The following is a 14,007-nucleotide window of genomic DNA, read 5'->3' as shown; positions in this document are numbered from 1 at the left end:
GTTGTCACTATGACGGACCTTTGTACCGGAGATTGTTACCGGAGCTCCCGTACAGACAGAGATCACTCAGACCACGGGTGGCCAATCTCTTGTTTTGCTGTAAAGGAAAGGATTTAACATGAATACAAAGTAAACTGTACTTACTTTAATGACACTTTGAATTTGCGTTGGTAATATTCATTAGCTATTCTTGAAAGTCCTAATAAAAATATATGAACATAACTATGCCTATATTTATGCATATATTTAATTCTAACTATGTATAAATATATAAATATCCATACAACATCGTGTTCAAATAGAAATAAATTGATTATGCCTATATTTATGCATATTCAATTCTAACTATGCCTAAATATGAATAAATATCCATACAACATAGTGTTCAAATAGAAATAAATTGATTTTGCCTATATTTATGCATATTCAATTCTAACTATGCCTAAATATGAATAAATATCCATACAACATCGTGTTCAAATAGAAATAAATTGATTATGCCTATATTTATGCATATTCAAATCTAACTATGCCTAAATATGAATAAATATCCATACAACATAGTGTTCAAATAGAAATAAGTTTCCACTCAGTACTGGGAACCGAACGTTGGCCCCTTCTAATGAAGGGCCGGGTCGAGACCAACCATGCCATGAGAGGCTATCTACTGTTCCTTGAAACTCTGGTCAGTGAACAGATGAATCAATAGAATACTAATATCCAGTAAATAATGTTAGACCCGGTTCTGAACGTCTGAGTCAGGGGTGGCCAACCTGTGGCGAATGCGCCAACAGTGTCACATTTCATGAATACAAGTGTCGAACTATACCCCAAAAGATAGTACATTAAATGACTTTTCTTTAAAATTGATTTTTATGAGTTATACAGCTGATCCCAGCCTGTGAATAGGATCACTAACCAAAGTTCAAGGAACATCCAGACTTATGTCCCCTTTCTGTTACAGAAGGTTCGCCTACATGGTTCCCGTCAGGATGATGATGAATCTCTCTGGCCTGCAAGAGAGGCTCTCCGCCCTTGGGTATCAAGGTTGGGAAGAAATGCTCCATCTAGAGGTCCCTTTCTCCTCAGAGTGTCCTCTCTAAGGTTGGACAACGACTCCATGGACGGGCAGGTAGGTGGGGATGAGTTTTGAGCCTTCAGCTTTGCAATTACCTACGTCACCGACCTAGGACCCTTAAAGGATCCTGATGTTCATGTTACCCTGCATAAACCGTGACTGCTAAAAGCAACACATTCTAGGGAAAACCAAGGGGCTATGACGGAGCTCAAAAGTATGGTGGTGAGTCGGATCCGTTCAGGAACTCGGAAGTTTCCCCCTACAGCCCCAGGCATATCGAAGTAACCTCCTTCGATAAAAACAACGCATAGAGATTTGCCTTACATGTTCCATATATAGATGGTACCATAAATCTGGATGGCATAGACGTCCTCCCTCTGGGGGACCTAGATTTTACTCCCAGGTACTAGAATTCCCGTTCAGCGGATTCGTTCGATTGAAAGAGATTGCCTTGGTTAGGTTAGACAAGGTACCGAAGGTAACAGTATTATTTCCTAAAGGGCAGGCCCGATCTGTCTGGACCAGGATGTTGTCAGTCTGGGGGGTACGATAATTCCAAGATCTGCCCTTCCAATTCGACCTACACGTTTGATGGTCTGATCGGGTTAGTTGTGGGAAATACGTTCTGTCTGAGGCCTCTATCAGACAGGAATCGATAGTCGGTTACCCACTCGTCATCACAGCCTTCCTCTGATTCGACGTCTATGCATCCAAATCCCCCTCATCAGGTGGTCTACCTCACTGATTCCCCAGGTACACAGCCCAACCCCGTTGGGATGTTTTACCTGCATACAGCCCTAGATCCGAACCCTCAGGCTCCTCTCGTGGACACCAGAGAGGAAGCTACAGGAGTAGAAGACAGTCTCGCCATCGAGACGGACCTAGGAAAAAGGGGGCTCGGAGAAGGAAAGTACCTAGATTCACCCCCTCACAACGCGGTGGTCCCGGTAGGGGGTAGACTGTACCACTTTCGAGACCATTGGACCTTCGGTCTGTGGGCTCATAGCATAATCTCTAAAGGTTTGAGGTGAAAATGGCCACAAGGTCCTCCTCCTCCACCAGTGACCTTCTCCCAGAAATCCACTCCCATCCTGAAAGAGTACACCACAGGGTTACTCAAGAAGAAGCAATCAAACGGGATCGATCACTGAAGTTCCAAAGCCACCTGTTCACAATTCCGAAGAAAGGCTTGTCGGCATTGAGAGTGGACCTGGACTTGTCAAGCTAAACTCTTACATTCTCTGCGACAAGTTCCGGATGTTGACTATCTCTCAGGTACGGACCTTACTTCCCCGTGGGACCGTCACCACCTCTGTCGATCTTACCGACGACTATTATCTTGCGCCTATAGCTCGAAACTTCTCTTCTTATCTGGGTTTCCGCCTAAGCAGGAAAGCCTTTGTGTTCAAGACATGCCCTTTGGCCTCAACATTGATCCCAGGATATTCACGAAACTGGGAGAGAGAGTGTTAGAACAACTCAGGAACCAAGAGATACAGATCATTGCTTATCTGGCCGGTTGGCTCATTTGGGCCCGGCCGGCCATAGAACGCAACAGAGCTACGAAGGAATTACTTCGATTTCTCGACAACCTGTGATTTCGGGTCAATCTCCAAAAAATCTCGCCTGCAACCATCAGGCCACTTAGAATGGTTACCCATTCAGTGGGACCTTTCGAAGCACACGTTGTCTCTCCCTTCCAAAAGGTAAGAGGAATAGTTTCCAAGATCAAAAATTTTCTCAAACACAAACAGGTGTCCGAAGAGCCTTAGAAAGTATCCTCGGACTTTTCCAATTCACTTCAGTAACAGGTCTCCTAATAAAAGCCAAACTCAAAGACATCAATCGAGTTTGGAGAAAGAGAGCTACAGTACCTATAAGAGACAAGGTCTCGAAGATCCCCTCTGTCTTGAAAATGAGACTACGCCCATGGTCCGAACCGAAGGACCTCTCCAAATTGGTTCCTCTACAATTCCCACCTCCACAAGTGACATTCCATACAGCCGCGTCTCTAAGTGGATGGGCGGATTACTCCGAACATCAGATGTTTCAGGTTCTTGGTCACTCGCCATGAAACAGTCCCATATCATTGTTCTCAAAGCCATGGCAGTGTTCTTGACCCTGAAGAGAGACTCTCCTCCGAGGTCGACCCACATCAGAGTAGTGTCAGACAGCACAGACGCAGTACACTACGTCAACAGGGGAGGATCCAAGTCACCCAACCTGAATCAGATCCTGGTCACTATCTTCGCCTGGGCAACAGAAAAGAACTGGTTCCTGTCAGCACCTCACCTAGCGGGAGGCCAGAATGTGAGAGCGGACTCACTATCCAGGACGGATCCACTGGAGTCAGAATGGTCTCTACATAATTTCATTCCGGTGGATACTCAGGCTCGTTCCAGGCCTCCAGGTAGATCTATTTGCAACTCAGATGAATCACAAACTTCCTTGTTATGTGACCCCAACCCTGGACCCTCGGGCTTATGCCATGGACGCATTACCCCGGGATTGGAACCATTAGAAGAAGATTTCCCTATCTCCCCCAGGGAATCTTCTAAAAACTTTTACACAAAATACGCTCCTTCCGGGGCGCAGTGGCTTTAGTACCACCTCACTGGCCAAGAACAGTTGGTTTCCTCTCCTCCTCGAGTTGAAACTCAGTCCCATCCGGATCCCGTTCCTCAAACTGACCCGAGTATCCAAACTCACTGTGTCAGATTACTCAAGGATAGCCAAAACTCTAACTTTGTGGACTACAGGAAGTTGGCAGCTCGTAGAGACGCAAACATTGAACCGGAAAACGATCTCTTCATCGAATGGGACAAAAGGGACTCGAAAATTCGCCAATATGATTCGGCCGTTAACAACTAGCAGGTCCCCTAAGAGTGCAGACCATACTCGTATGTCCCCGCATTTAGCCATCTCTTTCTTGAGGTTCCTATTTGACAAAGACCTAACAGTTAGCACTTTAACCACCATCAAGTCAGCTTTGAAGAAGATCTTCCTTGTTGGGTTCAACATTAACCTAGCTGATTCCTATTTCTCATCAATCCCAAAAACATGTGCTAGGCTTCGACCTTCGGTTCGGCCACAAAAGGACTCTTGGTCTCTGAACGGTGTTCTCAAACTTGCGATGGACACGGACAATGAATCCTGCTCTTATATCACTCTTCTTAGGAAGACTTTATTTCTAACGGCTATGGCCTCAGGTGATGGAACATCAGAACTAGCAGCTCTCTCACGAAACCCGGAAAACATAGATTTCCTCCCTTCAGCCGAAGTACTCCTTTTCCAGACAAAGCTTTCATAGCTAAAAAATGAGGATCCGCAAAATAGGTGCTCCCCTCGGAAGATTATTCTTCATCCCCAGGATTTTTCTCCGTGTACAGTCACACTCTCAAGCCCCTTTTTAGCTAGAACTGCCACCCGCTCGTCTGGCCCCTTGGTTATCAGGGAACAAGGAGGTACTATTTCCATTCACGGTATCAGGCAACAAATCCTCTACTTCATTAAACATACTAATCCGGAATCATTTCCCCAGGCTCATGATATACGGACAGTAGATGCCTCCAACAATGACTTCCAGAACAGGGACTTTGATGATTTTAAAAAATATACGGGTTGGAAATCCCCTATGGTTGTCAAACGCCAATATCTAAAGATCTTACAGGCCCTTAAATACCCGACGATGGCAGAGGGGAGCCTTATCCCTCCCCATTAATCTCCTCTTCTTCCTTTCTTCCATCTCTTCTCTTCTCCCTCCTACCCGCCACTCACACCACGTTGCCGCTCTCCTTGGTAGTTCGTTAGCCCTATGATATTTGCCATGTTTAATTCCTATGGTTTAACTGTTATTGTAGTTACCGTTCCTTTAATGTTTAGATATACTTAGGCATGTAAGGTTTGATGCCTTTTGCGATTCGACACTCAGTTGGTTCCTTGTCGTCATTATTATTTAACCTTACGTTCCCTATGTCATTTGGCTGGTTGGTAATTGGACGATTACTTTATTATATCATAGTATTGTCGTACATGGTAATTGTATTCTCCTCATTATGTTATTAATTTATTGGACTTGGAAGGCATTCTCTGGTACATTTTCACCGGCCGTCACAGGTCGACCCAGAAAAGGGATTTTGACGAAGGAAAAATCTATTTCTGGGGAGAGACCTGTGACGCCCGGTGAAACCCTTCCCGTTTATTTTTGTACGGACCCACCCTTTCCTTGCCAAGCCATATGTTCTTGCAGAAGGATGACCTGGTGAGCGCGAGTGGTAGGTGTCGGTAGGGTAACACAACTGTATTCTCTAGGGCCTGTCAAGTCCCTCCCCCTTTGATGAAGGGATTATCTAAATGGAAGACAGCCTGTGAATAGTGTTTTACAAACGCCCTTGTTAGATATACGACACCAACAAGGTACTCGCGCGAGGGTTGTAACCTCTGCATTCCATGCTTTTAATTTTCTCTGCTATATTTGGAAGATTTATATCAGAAAAAGTACAAAGAAGGACTTTTCACCGGGCGTCACAGGTCTCTCCCCAGAAATAGATTTTTCCTTCGTCAAAATCCCTTTAATAAATAATTACAGTATCCAATGAAGCTTGTTTCTGCCTGCTTTATAAAACGTTCCTGAAAGGACTCGGGTAAACACCATTTAAATATTCAAGCGCACGACCTTGGACAACTTTTTCTGGGTGTCTCCTTTCGATAAAAGCCGCCACTTTATGGTAGCAAGCTAGAGCCTCCTTAATTTCTGATGTTGTTATAGAGTCATCGTCCTTCTCCTTACTATTAGAGAACTGTTCCTGAACTTTGCTCAGTTGCTTGGCCTCCAACTCCTTCAAGTCGTCCGTCGTAAGTTGTTCTTGATGCTCCTCAATAATCTCATCAATGTCGTCCTCATTGACTTCCAGATCCATGGATGTCCCGAGTGTAATGATCTTGGCAACTTCAAATTGAACAACAGGTTCAGGATCATTAACTTTTTCGGCATCGGCTTTGTCTTCAGCTTTTCCTACGTGAAAGCTCTTGAAATCTTGTGCGGAGACGGCATCAGGCCACAACTTCTTCCACGCAGAGTTCAAGGTGTACAGTACTTCAAAATCTCCTGCCAAGCTGTATCGATGATTCGGAGGCATATTACAACATCGAAATGTTCCTTCCAAAATTCACGAAGGGTGAGGTTTATGCTCTCAGTGATTTTGAAAAATCTCTTGAGGAGATATTTCGTGTAGTTTCTTAAAAGTCGAAATCACTTGCTGGTCTATGGGTTGGAGGAAAGAGGTGGAGTTAGGCGGAAGATAGAGAACCTTGACAAACTACTAGACTGCTAGGATAAAATCCTTGAGGTCAGGAAGGTGAGGAGGGGCATTGTCCAACACCAGCAGGCATTTTTCTTCCAAATATTTCTTCACAGTCAGGCAGAAACAAAGATTTACCCACTCAGTGAACAAGGTACTTGTTACCCAGGCTTTGGCATTAGACCTCCACATCAATGGAAGCTTCTCCTTAAGCACTTTGTGGGTCTTGAAGGCTCGAGGAGTCCCAATGATACACCAGCATGGGTTTCATCTTACAATTCCCACTGGTGTTTGCACAGAGTGCAAGGGTAAGCCCGTCTTTCATAGGCTTAGGCCCGGGTAGCTTCTTTTCTTTCGCCGTGATATACGTTCGACAAGGCATTTTCTTCAAGAAAAGTGCAGTTTCGTTGCAGATGAAGACTTGCTGGGAACTGTAGCCTTCCTGGACAGTCAAATCGTCAAATGTCTTAACTAAGGCTTCGGCTGCTTTCGTATCCGAGCTTGGAGCCTCCACATGATGCACCACCAAATGAAAGCCATACCGTCTCTTAAATTTCACAAACCACACCCGAGAAACCTTGAACTCCTGGGGGGCCTGCTTCGATGTCCCTTCTTCTGCGTCATCTTCGGCCTGAGCACGCAAGAGATCAGTGAAAATGGCATTGACCTTCTGGCAGATTATCGTCTCAGTGATCAAGTCCCCAGCGATTTCTTTGTCCTTAATCCATATAAGCAGCAGTCTCCCCATCTCATCATGGACATGGGTCCTCTTGCTGGAGAAAACAGTCTTGCCATTAGGTGTTGCTGCTTTGATGGCTTCCTTCTGTTTCAGGATGTTTACTATTGTAGATGTATTCCTTAGCGATCACACTTAAAAACATGCCATTCCTGTACTTCTTGATTATTTCCATCTTCGTCTCTATAGAAAGCATTCTCTTCTTTTTTCCCTAGACATCAGTAATTTTCTTGGGACCTATGGGTAATAAACTAATGTAATATTGCAACACTATACAGTACAAAAGTCACAAAAACAAATCACAAACACAAAGTTGATGCATACAAGAGCGCTGCCAAAATGAAATGGCCAAGGAATGCCAATGCATAGACGCATGATGGAATACAGTACAGTAGATGCTGACCAATAAGAGAGCAGGATCTTATGGCGGTAATTAGCATCCAAGTAGTGAAATAATCAATGGGAGAGAGGGAGGATGGTGGTGAGTTTACGGCTGACGGCACGCAAATTTTGAAATTAGTCTCGGAGGCAGTCAGGCTCTTGTACCGTACCTCATTTCACAGCGTGAAACATTTTTCGCAATGTGAGTCGGAAAATTTTTGCATCTCGTTTCGCAGCGTGAACATTTCGTAAGCACAAGTTTTCGTATCAAGAGGTATCACTGTAAAGTAGGAGGATATAAAGTAAGTAGAGCTAGAGGATAATAGAACTCTTTAAAGACCACTGAGTAATAACTACAGTACACCATGTGGGGCGCAACGATGGCACTAATAGCAACTTGGTTCATCAAAGGTGTTGCTGAACTATCAAAAATCCTTCATAGCTATCACTACTCCACTTATAATTAAGAAACCAAAACATATAGTTTTACTGGGGGTAGCAGGCACTGAGGAAAAGTAAAACACATTTTGTATAGATTTATATAACATTATAAATTTCATTCTGAAAAACTTGTGAGAAATGCTCTGAAAAGGATATAAAGCAATTTGGCACTAATGTATTTCTTATTACCAAAATCCAATGAATACCAAAGACAAACACCTACCTTCAGCCATCAGCTGATGAACTTCATCAGAGAGTTCAGACAAAGCAATTGGTCTGGATTTAGATGCATCAACCACAGGTGGCAATAGTAATGGTGATTCCATGGAATCACCCAACCTTCCACTGCAAAGAATAGATTTTTCATTAGCAGAACATAAGTGTGGCTCATTCATATACAGTAATTTTCTTTCTATCATCATTGAATATTCCTTAACGGGCACATATTTCACAAGTCTTGGGTATATGATAAGAATATGAGATATATTGACACTGCAGAGTATGTAGGGACTGATAGCAAGCAAATGAAAGGCTTCCTCCTCCTTACTATCAGCTTAATAGTAAAACTTGTAATTAAGTACTGTAACATACTAGGGAGAGTAGAACTGTCTATAGGTCAATACTGCAGCACACATCACCAACAGGAATACGATGATTATCAGACTGATGTTGATTGCATACTGTCTTAGATGATTATCTGTTGCATTCCAAAGAAAACATGAATATTTGTTAATGAATTAACAAATGCTCCAAGATATTTTTTACCATTTCAGTGATCACTGCATCTTTCCTTTAACAATTTCCAATTAAAGCACAAGAGAACAAGTATTGTACTACAAATAAACAAAAGAAATAAAAGGTAAGGATTTTAGAGCCACAAATGTCAGATTGCACAGATATATAAAGAGTATGTTTACCACCAGAATAATGTGCTAAATATACTAGATGATAGTAATCAAGTGTGAGTGGGCATAAAAAACTATGCCTTGAAACATTCACACAATCATAGTAAAGACTATATTACATTTAAACATCTGATTGGAGATAACGTTTCTCCCTTCTTTTACCTAATAATGATAACTAACTACCTGGTATATATATTTATGAAGTTACTGTACTTAACTTGGGAAAAATCCTCTTGCCTGACAAGAACAATGAAATGGTATTTTAATTGGTTCCCATTAATTTTTGACTTGTAAAGTTATTTTTCATTTTTTTTCAAGTTTTCATTTACAAAACAATCTTAAATAAAGTAAATGCAAACTAACTATTTTCCACTTCTTCAGTCAAAAAGTACAAATTATTAAAAAAAAAATCAGTTAAAAAGTTAAAACTATCAAACTTCTTATTGTATTAGAGATGGTATGGGGATTGCTTATAGACATTTGTAGGGTGTAAAAGTTGTTTTTTAAACTGTTAATTCCTGCCAATTCATTACCAAAACAATTAACCACTTAACATATGGTACAACTGTATAAAGAGATAAAGTTCTTGAAGAGCTTCTTACATCTTCAAAAATTAAATAATACATTGATATTTTTAATCATATACAATACAGTAAGGTGGTCAATGTTGAAGGCTATTAATTTTCAAAATATATGTTATTTTTCATCAAATGTGTCACTAAAATCACACATCTTTTTAAGCAAAAGTTCTACATAAGAAAACAAGCCAGTGTACATGAAAACTGACCAATTCTCAAAAGGAGATAGGATTACCTTAGGAACACAGATACAAAGTATTGAACATCAAAGTTCTGAATTTCAGACAAAGTTAGGTTCTTTTTCCAAGGAAGTAAGTACATTTAGCTGGAAAACTGCATGCACTATGATTCATTAATTTCAGCTTATCTAATGGATATCAGTTTTAAGATATAAACTTCTTGTGAGGCAAAAAAAAGCAAAGAAAAGCAAAACTAATGTAGAATTTAATAATCGTTTAAACAAAAGACCACTAAAACTAAATCCTAATTGCCTAACATGAAAATAATTCCAAGTCTTATCACTTACGACTTGTGTAGAACATAAAGCAGTCAGAGTCGATAAACTTATTGTATGAATATAAACGGAACTTGAAGTAATATTCAGTAGAAGACTCGAGTTTATCTGTTTTGAAAAAAAAAAATTATTACAAACAAAACACTTTTATCAAAGAATACAATACAACTACGGAGAAAAAAATTGGTGGCACTGTACAGAGGTAAGAATAAAATCATATATAAAAATATTGGTTTTATACATACAAAGCAACATTTTACTACAGAAAATTACTCAGGGTCATTTTAGCACTAACAGACTTATAATTCAGTCAGTTAATTGACTTATAATTCAGCCAATTAATTGACTAATTTTCTCAGGAGATGTATCACTTCCCGAAGGTATGATTTTTAATCTCAACCACTTTTCAGACCTCACAAGTATCTGCTGCTTTATTTCAATACTATATCATTCGTGAACAATATATCCTGTTAACAAAACTAGAGAGTTAATTTACATCTCTTACTTCAGCTTCCTGCCAATACTGTATTTACAATATCTACTCTTTTATAATTTTATTGATCGAGTTACAAGACCATACCACTATCATTACCCACTAACATGCAGCCCATAGTTGGAAAAGCGGAATGTTGCAAGTCCAACAGCCCCAATAGGGAGCGCATCAAAGCCCAGAAAGAATAAAAGCAGCAATGAATGTGCTATAAAAAAGGAACTGCTTATGCAGGTGTACAAGACACTGGGAATCATAGTATCCAGGTATAAAAGAAGACATGTAAGGCATAAAACATGAAGAAATAACTTGCAAATTGTGAAAGTACAATATATAATTTACAATGAAAAAAAAAGTAAGGAGTTTTGACAAAATTTTAGAAAATTCTTTTTTGAGAGATGATGTGTGATCCAAAAGGATGTGTATTAAACTAAAAGAAGATTCCAAAAAAAAGTCCTTGAGGACCACACAGTTCTTAAATAAAAATAATGAAATTGACAGCTATTCTTTTCATAGAATTTCTACCATGAAAACTAGAAAATTGCCTAATAACAGAGTACTGTATGAGGAAAAGAAAAAAGTAATTTCTTACATTGAAGTGGATTATTGCTAAATAACCTATTTTCTAAACTAGAAATTATTATTTCAATATTTCCCTAGAATTCATGTCATATTCACTCTTTCATGGAAAGCTTCAAATAAAAGAAGCACTGGTAAACAAAGCAATATATAAACAGCATCTCCCCAAGCTGCCAGAATCTTTACTTTGCTTCAACTTTACTGTAAGTGGTTGTGTAGATAAATCATAGCCACTGTGAGTTGGGAAATGAATAACTTACATAAATTGCAGGTAAGTATTGAAAGGATAAATTCTAGTTTAAGATTTAAATCTATTTCAATGTTACTTCCTATAATTTGTTCTATATATCAAATTGTCCCGGTAGGAGGGTACAGTACTTCAAAATAAACTTTGTTAAATATATGTCAAATAACCCTTGGAATCCCATAAGACATATTCTACGTTCAGGGATTTTTACTCCCTCAAGCCCATGTGATGTATTATGCATTCAATAATTTTCTCTTTCTTTAATCATTTACTTGTTTAATTTTTAACAACATATGCAGAGCTATATATCAGTGGATAAGAAATTCATTTAGATATGCAATAAAATTTGGTTTACCCAACTCTTATCTATATACAGTGGTACCTTGACTTACAAGTTTAATTCGTTCCAGTGGCAAGCTCGTATCTCAATTTGCTTTTATATCAAAGCAATTTTTCCTATTAAAATATGTAAAATGCCTTCAGTCTGTTACAACTTTTAAAATGACATGTTTCATATTATTAAATAAGGAAAATAAATTTCTAAATACTGTAACAAATATTGTATAAAGACATAATAGAAGGAGTATGTAAAGATGTAAAAAGGTTTTTATTCCCAAGGCTTGTGCTAGACTAAAACCAGCTACCCGTCCACACATGGTTTCTTGGTTTCTCAATAATGTCCTTAAATTGGCTTCCGACACTGATAATGACGCATGCTCCTACATAACGATTCTTAGGAAAACGTTATTTTTGGCAAGTTTAGCTTCAGGAGCCAGAATATCTGAACTCTCGGCATTATCTAGAGAGCCGGGTCACATTGACTTTCTTTCGTCTGGTGAGGTCTTGCTCTCCCCGGATAAGCGTTTCTTAGCGAAGAATGAGGATCCCCAGTCTAGATGGACTCCGTGGAAAATTGTTCCACTCTCTCAGGATCTCTCTCTGTGCCCTGTTAACACTCTGAAAGCTTACTTGAATAAAACTTCAAATACGTCTTCAGGCCCTTTGTTTGTTCAAGAACATGGAGGAACTATTTCCCTCAAGGGGATTAGGCAGCAGATTCTACTTTATTAAGCAAGCCAATCCTCATTCAGTTCCACATGCCCATGATGTCCGGGCAGTGGTGACCTCAGTTAATTATTTCCATCACATGAACTTTGAAGACTTGAAACGATACACAGGTTGGAAGTCACCCACTGTCTTTAAACGCCACAATTTGAAATCTTTGGAGGCCCTTAAATTTGCAACAGTGGCAACAGGGAATGTAGTTCCTCCGGATATAGAAGAACCATTATAATTAGGTCCTATCTTTTCACCCCCCCCCCCCCATTTTTCTTTTTATGCCTTGTCTCCTTATAAGGAGCGGGCCGTAACCTGCCTTGCCTATTCTCCCTACCGTCCCTTTGTTATTCATTTGGTTTACACCCTACCCTTTGATTATGATGTGTATTATGTATTTATGTCTTTGTATGTTATAATTAAATTTTGGTTCTTGAGAGTTTCCCCAGTATATCTGGGTGTTTGTTTTGGGAAGTTTTCTGTATTCTGTACTTTGCGTATTGTTAGTTTACGTTTTGTTATTAAACTTTCTTAATTCCATATTCTGTTTTTATTTCAGTTCCCTTTTTTATGTGTATTCCCAAGCTTGGGACCATTTCTCTGTTATGATTTCATGGAGCGACACAGGTCGAGCCCTGAAAAGGGATTTTGACGAAGGAAAAATCTATTTCTGGGCGAGGAACCTGTGTCGCCCAGTGAACCCACCCCTCTCTTTTTCCCTCACCCTGGGCTGGTCTAAGCTTGGGGTGCTAGGAGGAATAAGGGAGGGAGGGTGGGGAGGGGTAGGGGTGAGGGGAGGATAGTCGTAGTAGGAGGCAGCAGTCGGGTGTAGATCAGCACCTCGTAGTTCCGGGGGATGTTGAAGAAGGAGAGGTCTAAATGGCGAGGGACCTATGGTCGTGGTTCTATCACACCCCAGTTACTATACCGACACTCATTAGAGTGAGTGAGCTGGGTTTATTCCTGACATTCCATGCATCTTTTTTTCTCTGGTATATTTAGCAATATTTATGCCTTAGAAATGGTGCTATAAGGAGCATTTCACTGGGCGACACATATTCCTCGCCCAGAAATAGATTTTTCCTTGGTCAAAATCCCTTTAAGAGTGCACTGTACTTACGTTGGGGATGAGATTTCTTGAGCTAACGAAGACGCTGGTGGAGGGGAAAGGTAGAGGAGATTGACGGAGGAGAATTGAAGGCTTGTTATTTGCTATCACTACTTAACACTACGTATGTAACCCTAAACTTAAATGATACTTCACAATTGTTTCTTTCTTATTTTTTTGGTATTTTTTATTCTATTTTATGAACAGGTGTTCACAGCTTTGAAATTATCTTGACAACTTTGGCTGGCATTATACTCTTGAGAATCCTTTCTGCTCCAAAACTGTGCAGATCATAGACACTGAATATTCACTCGTCTTAACCAATCCTTCACACGCTCACCTTTTTCATATTTCATAATCATTTCTCGTTACAATTCTATGGACATCATCATCCATCTCTCAACACTGTCATTAGTACTTGACTCCTTAGGAGGCATGGTTAAAACAAAGTTTGAAAAACAAACTCTACCAAACACAAGGCAAGAAACCACAAGCACAAAAAACGTATTTTGAGAGAAGTGAAAAATCTATTTTTGGGTGAGATAGCCATGTCGTCCCGATGGAAGGTTCCTTTAAGAAGATTCTTAGGGTATA

General features: G+C 40.1%; 1 protein-coding gene across 3 annotated transcripts in view; it reads right to left on the bottom strand.

Annotated features, from left to right (window-relative positions):
* Positions 1-14,007, bottom strand: part of LOC137648716 (tyrosine-protein phosphatase 10D-like) — a 323,664-nt gene that overhangs the window by 119,386 nt on the left and 190,271 nt on the right. For all 3 annotated transcript variants that reach the window (XM_068381760.1, XM_068381761.1, XM_068381762.1), the window contains exons 13-15: positions 9,946-10,041; positions 8,528-8,633; positions 8,160-8,281 (exon numbers count right to left, since the gene is read on the bottom strand). In XM_068381760.1, coding sequence (XP_068237861.1) covers positions 8,160-8,281; positions 8,528-8,633; positions 9,946-10,041 — 324 coding nt within the window. The remainder of the gene's footprint in view (positions 1-8,159; positions 8,282-8,527; positions 8,634-9,945; positions 10,042-14,007) is intronic.

This window comes from Palaemon carinicauda, chromosome 10 (assembly GCF_036898095.1).
Source record: "Palaemon carinicauda isolate YSFRI2023 chromosome 10, ASM3689809v2, whole genome shotgun sequence".
Lineage (NCBI taxonomy): Eukaryota > Metazoa > Arthropoda > Malacostraca > Decapoda > Palaemonidae > Palaemon > Palaemon carinicauda.
The sequence above is the reverse complement of the archived record's forward strand: the minus strand, read 5'-3'. Positions and strand labels throughout refer to the sequence as shown.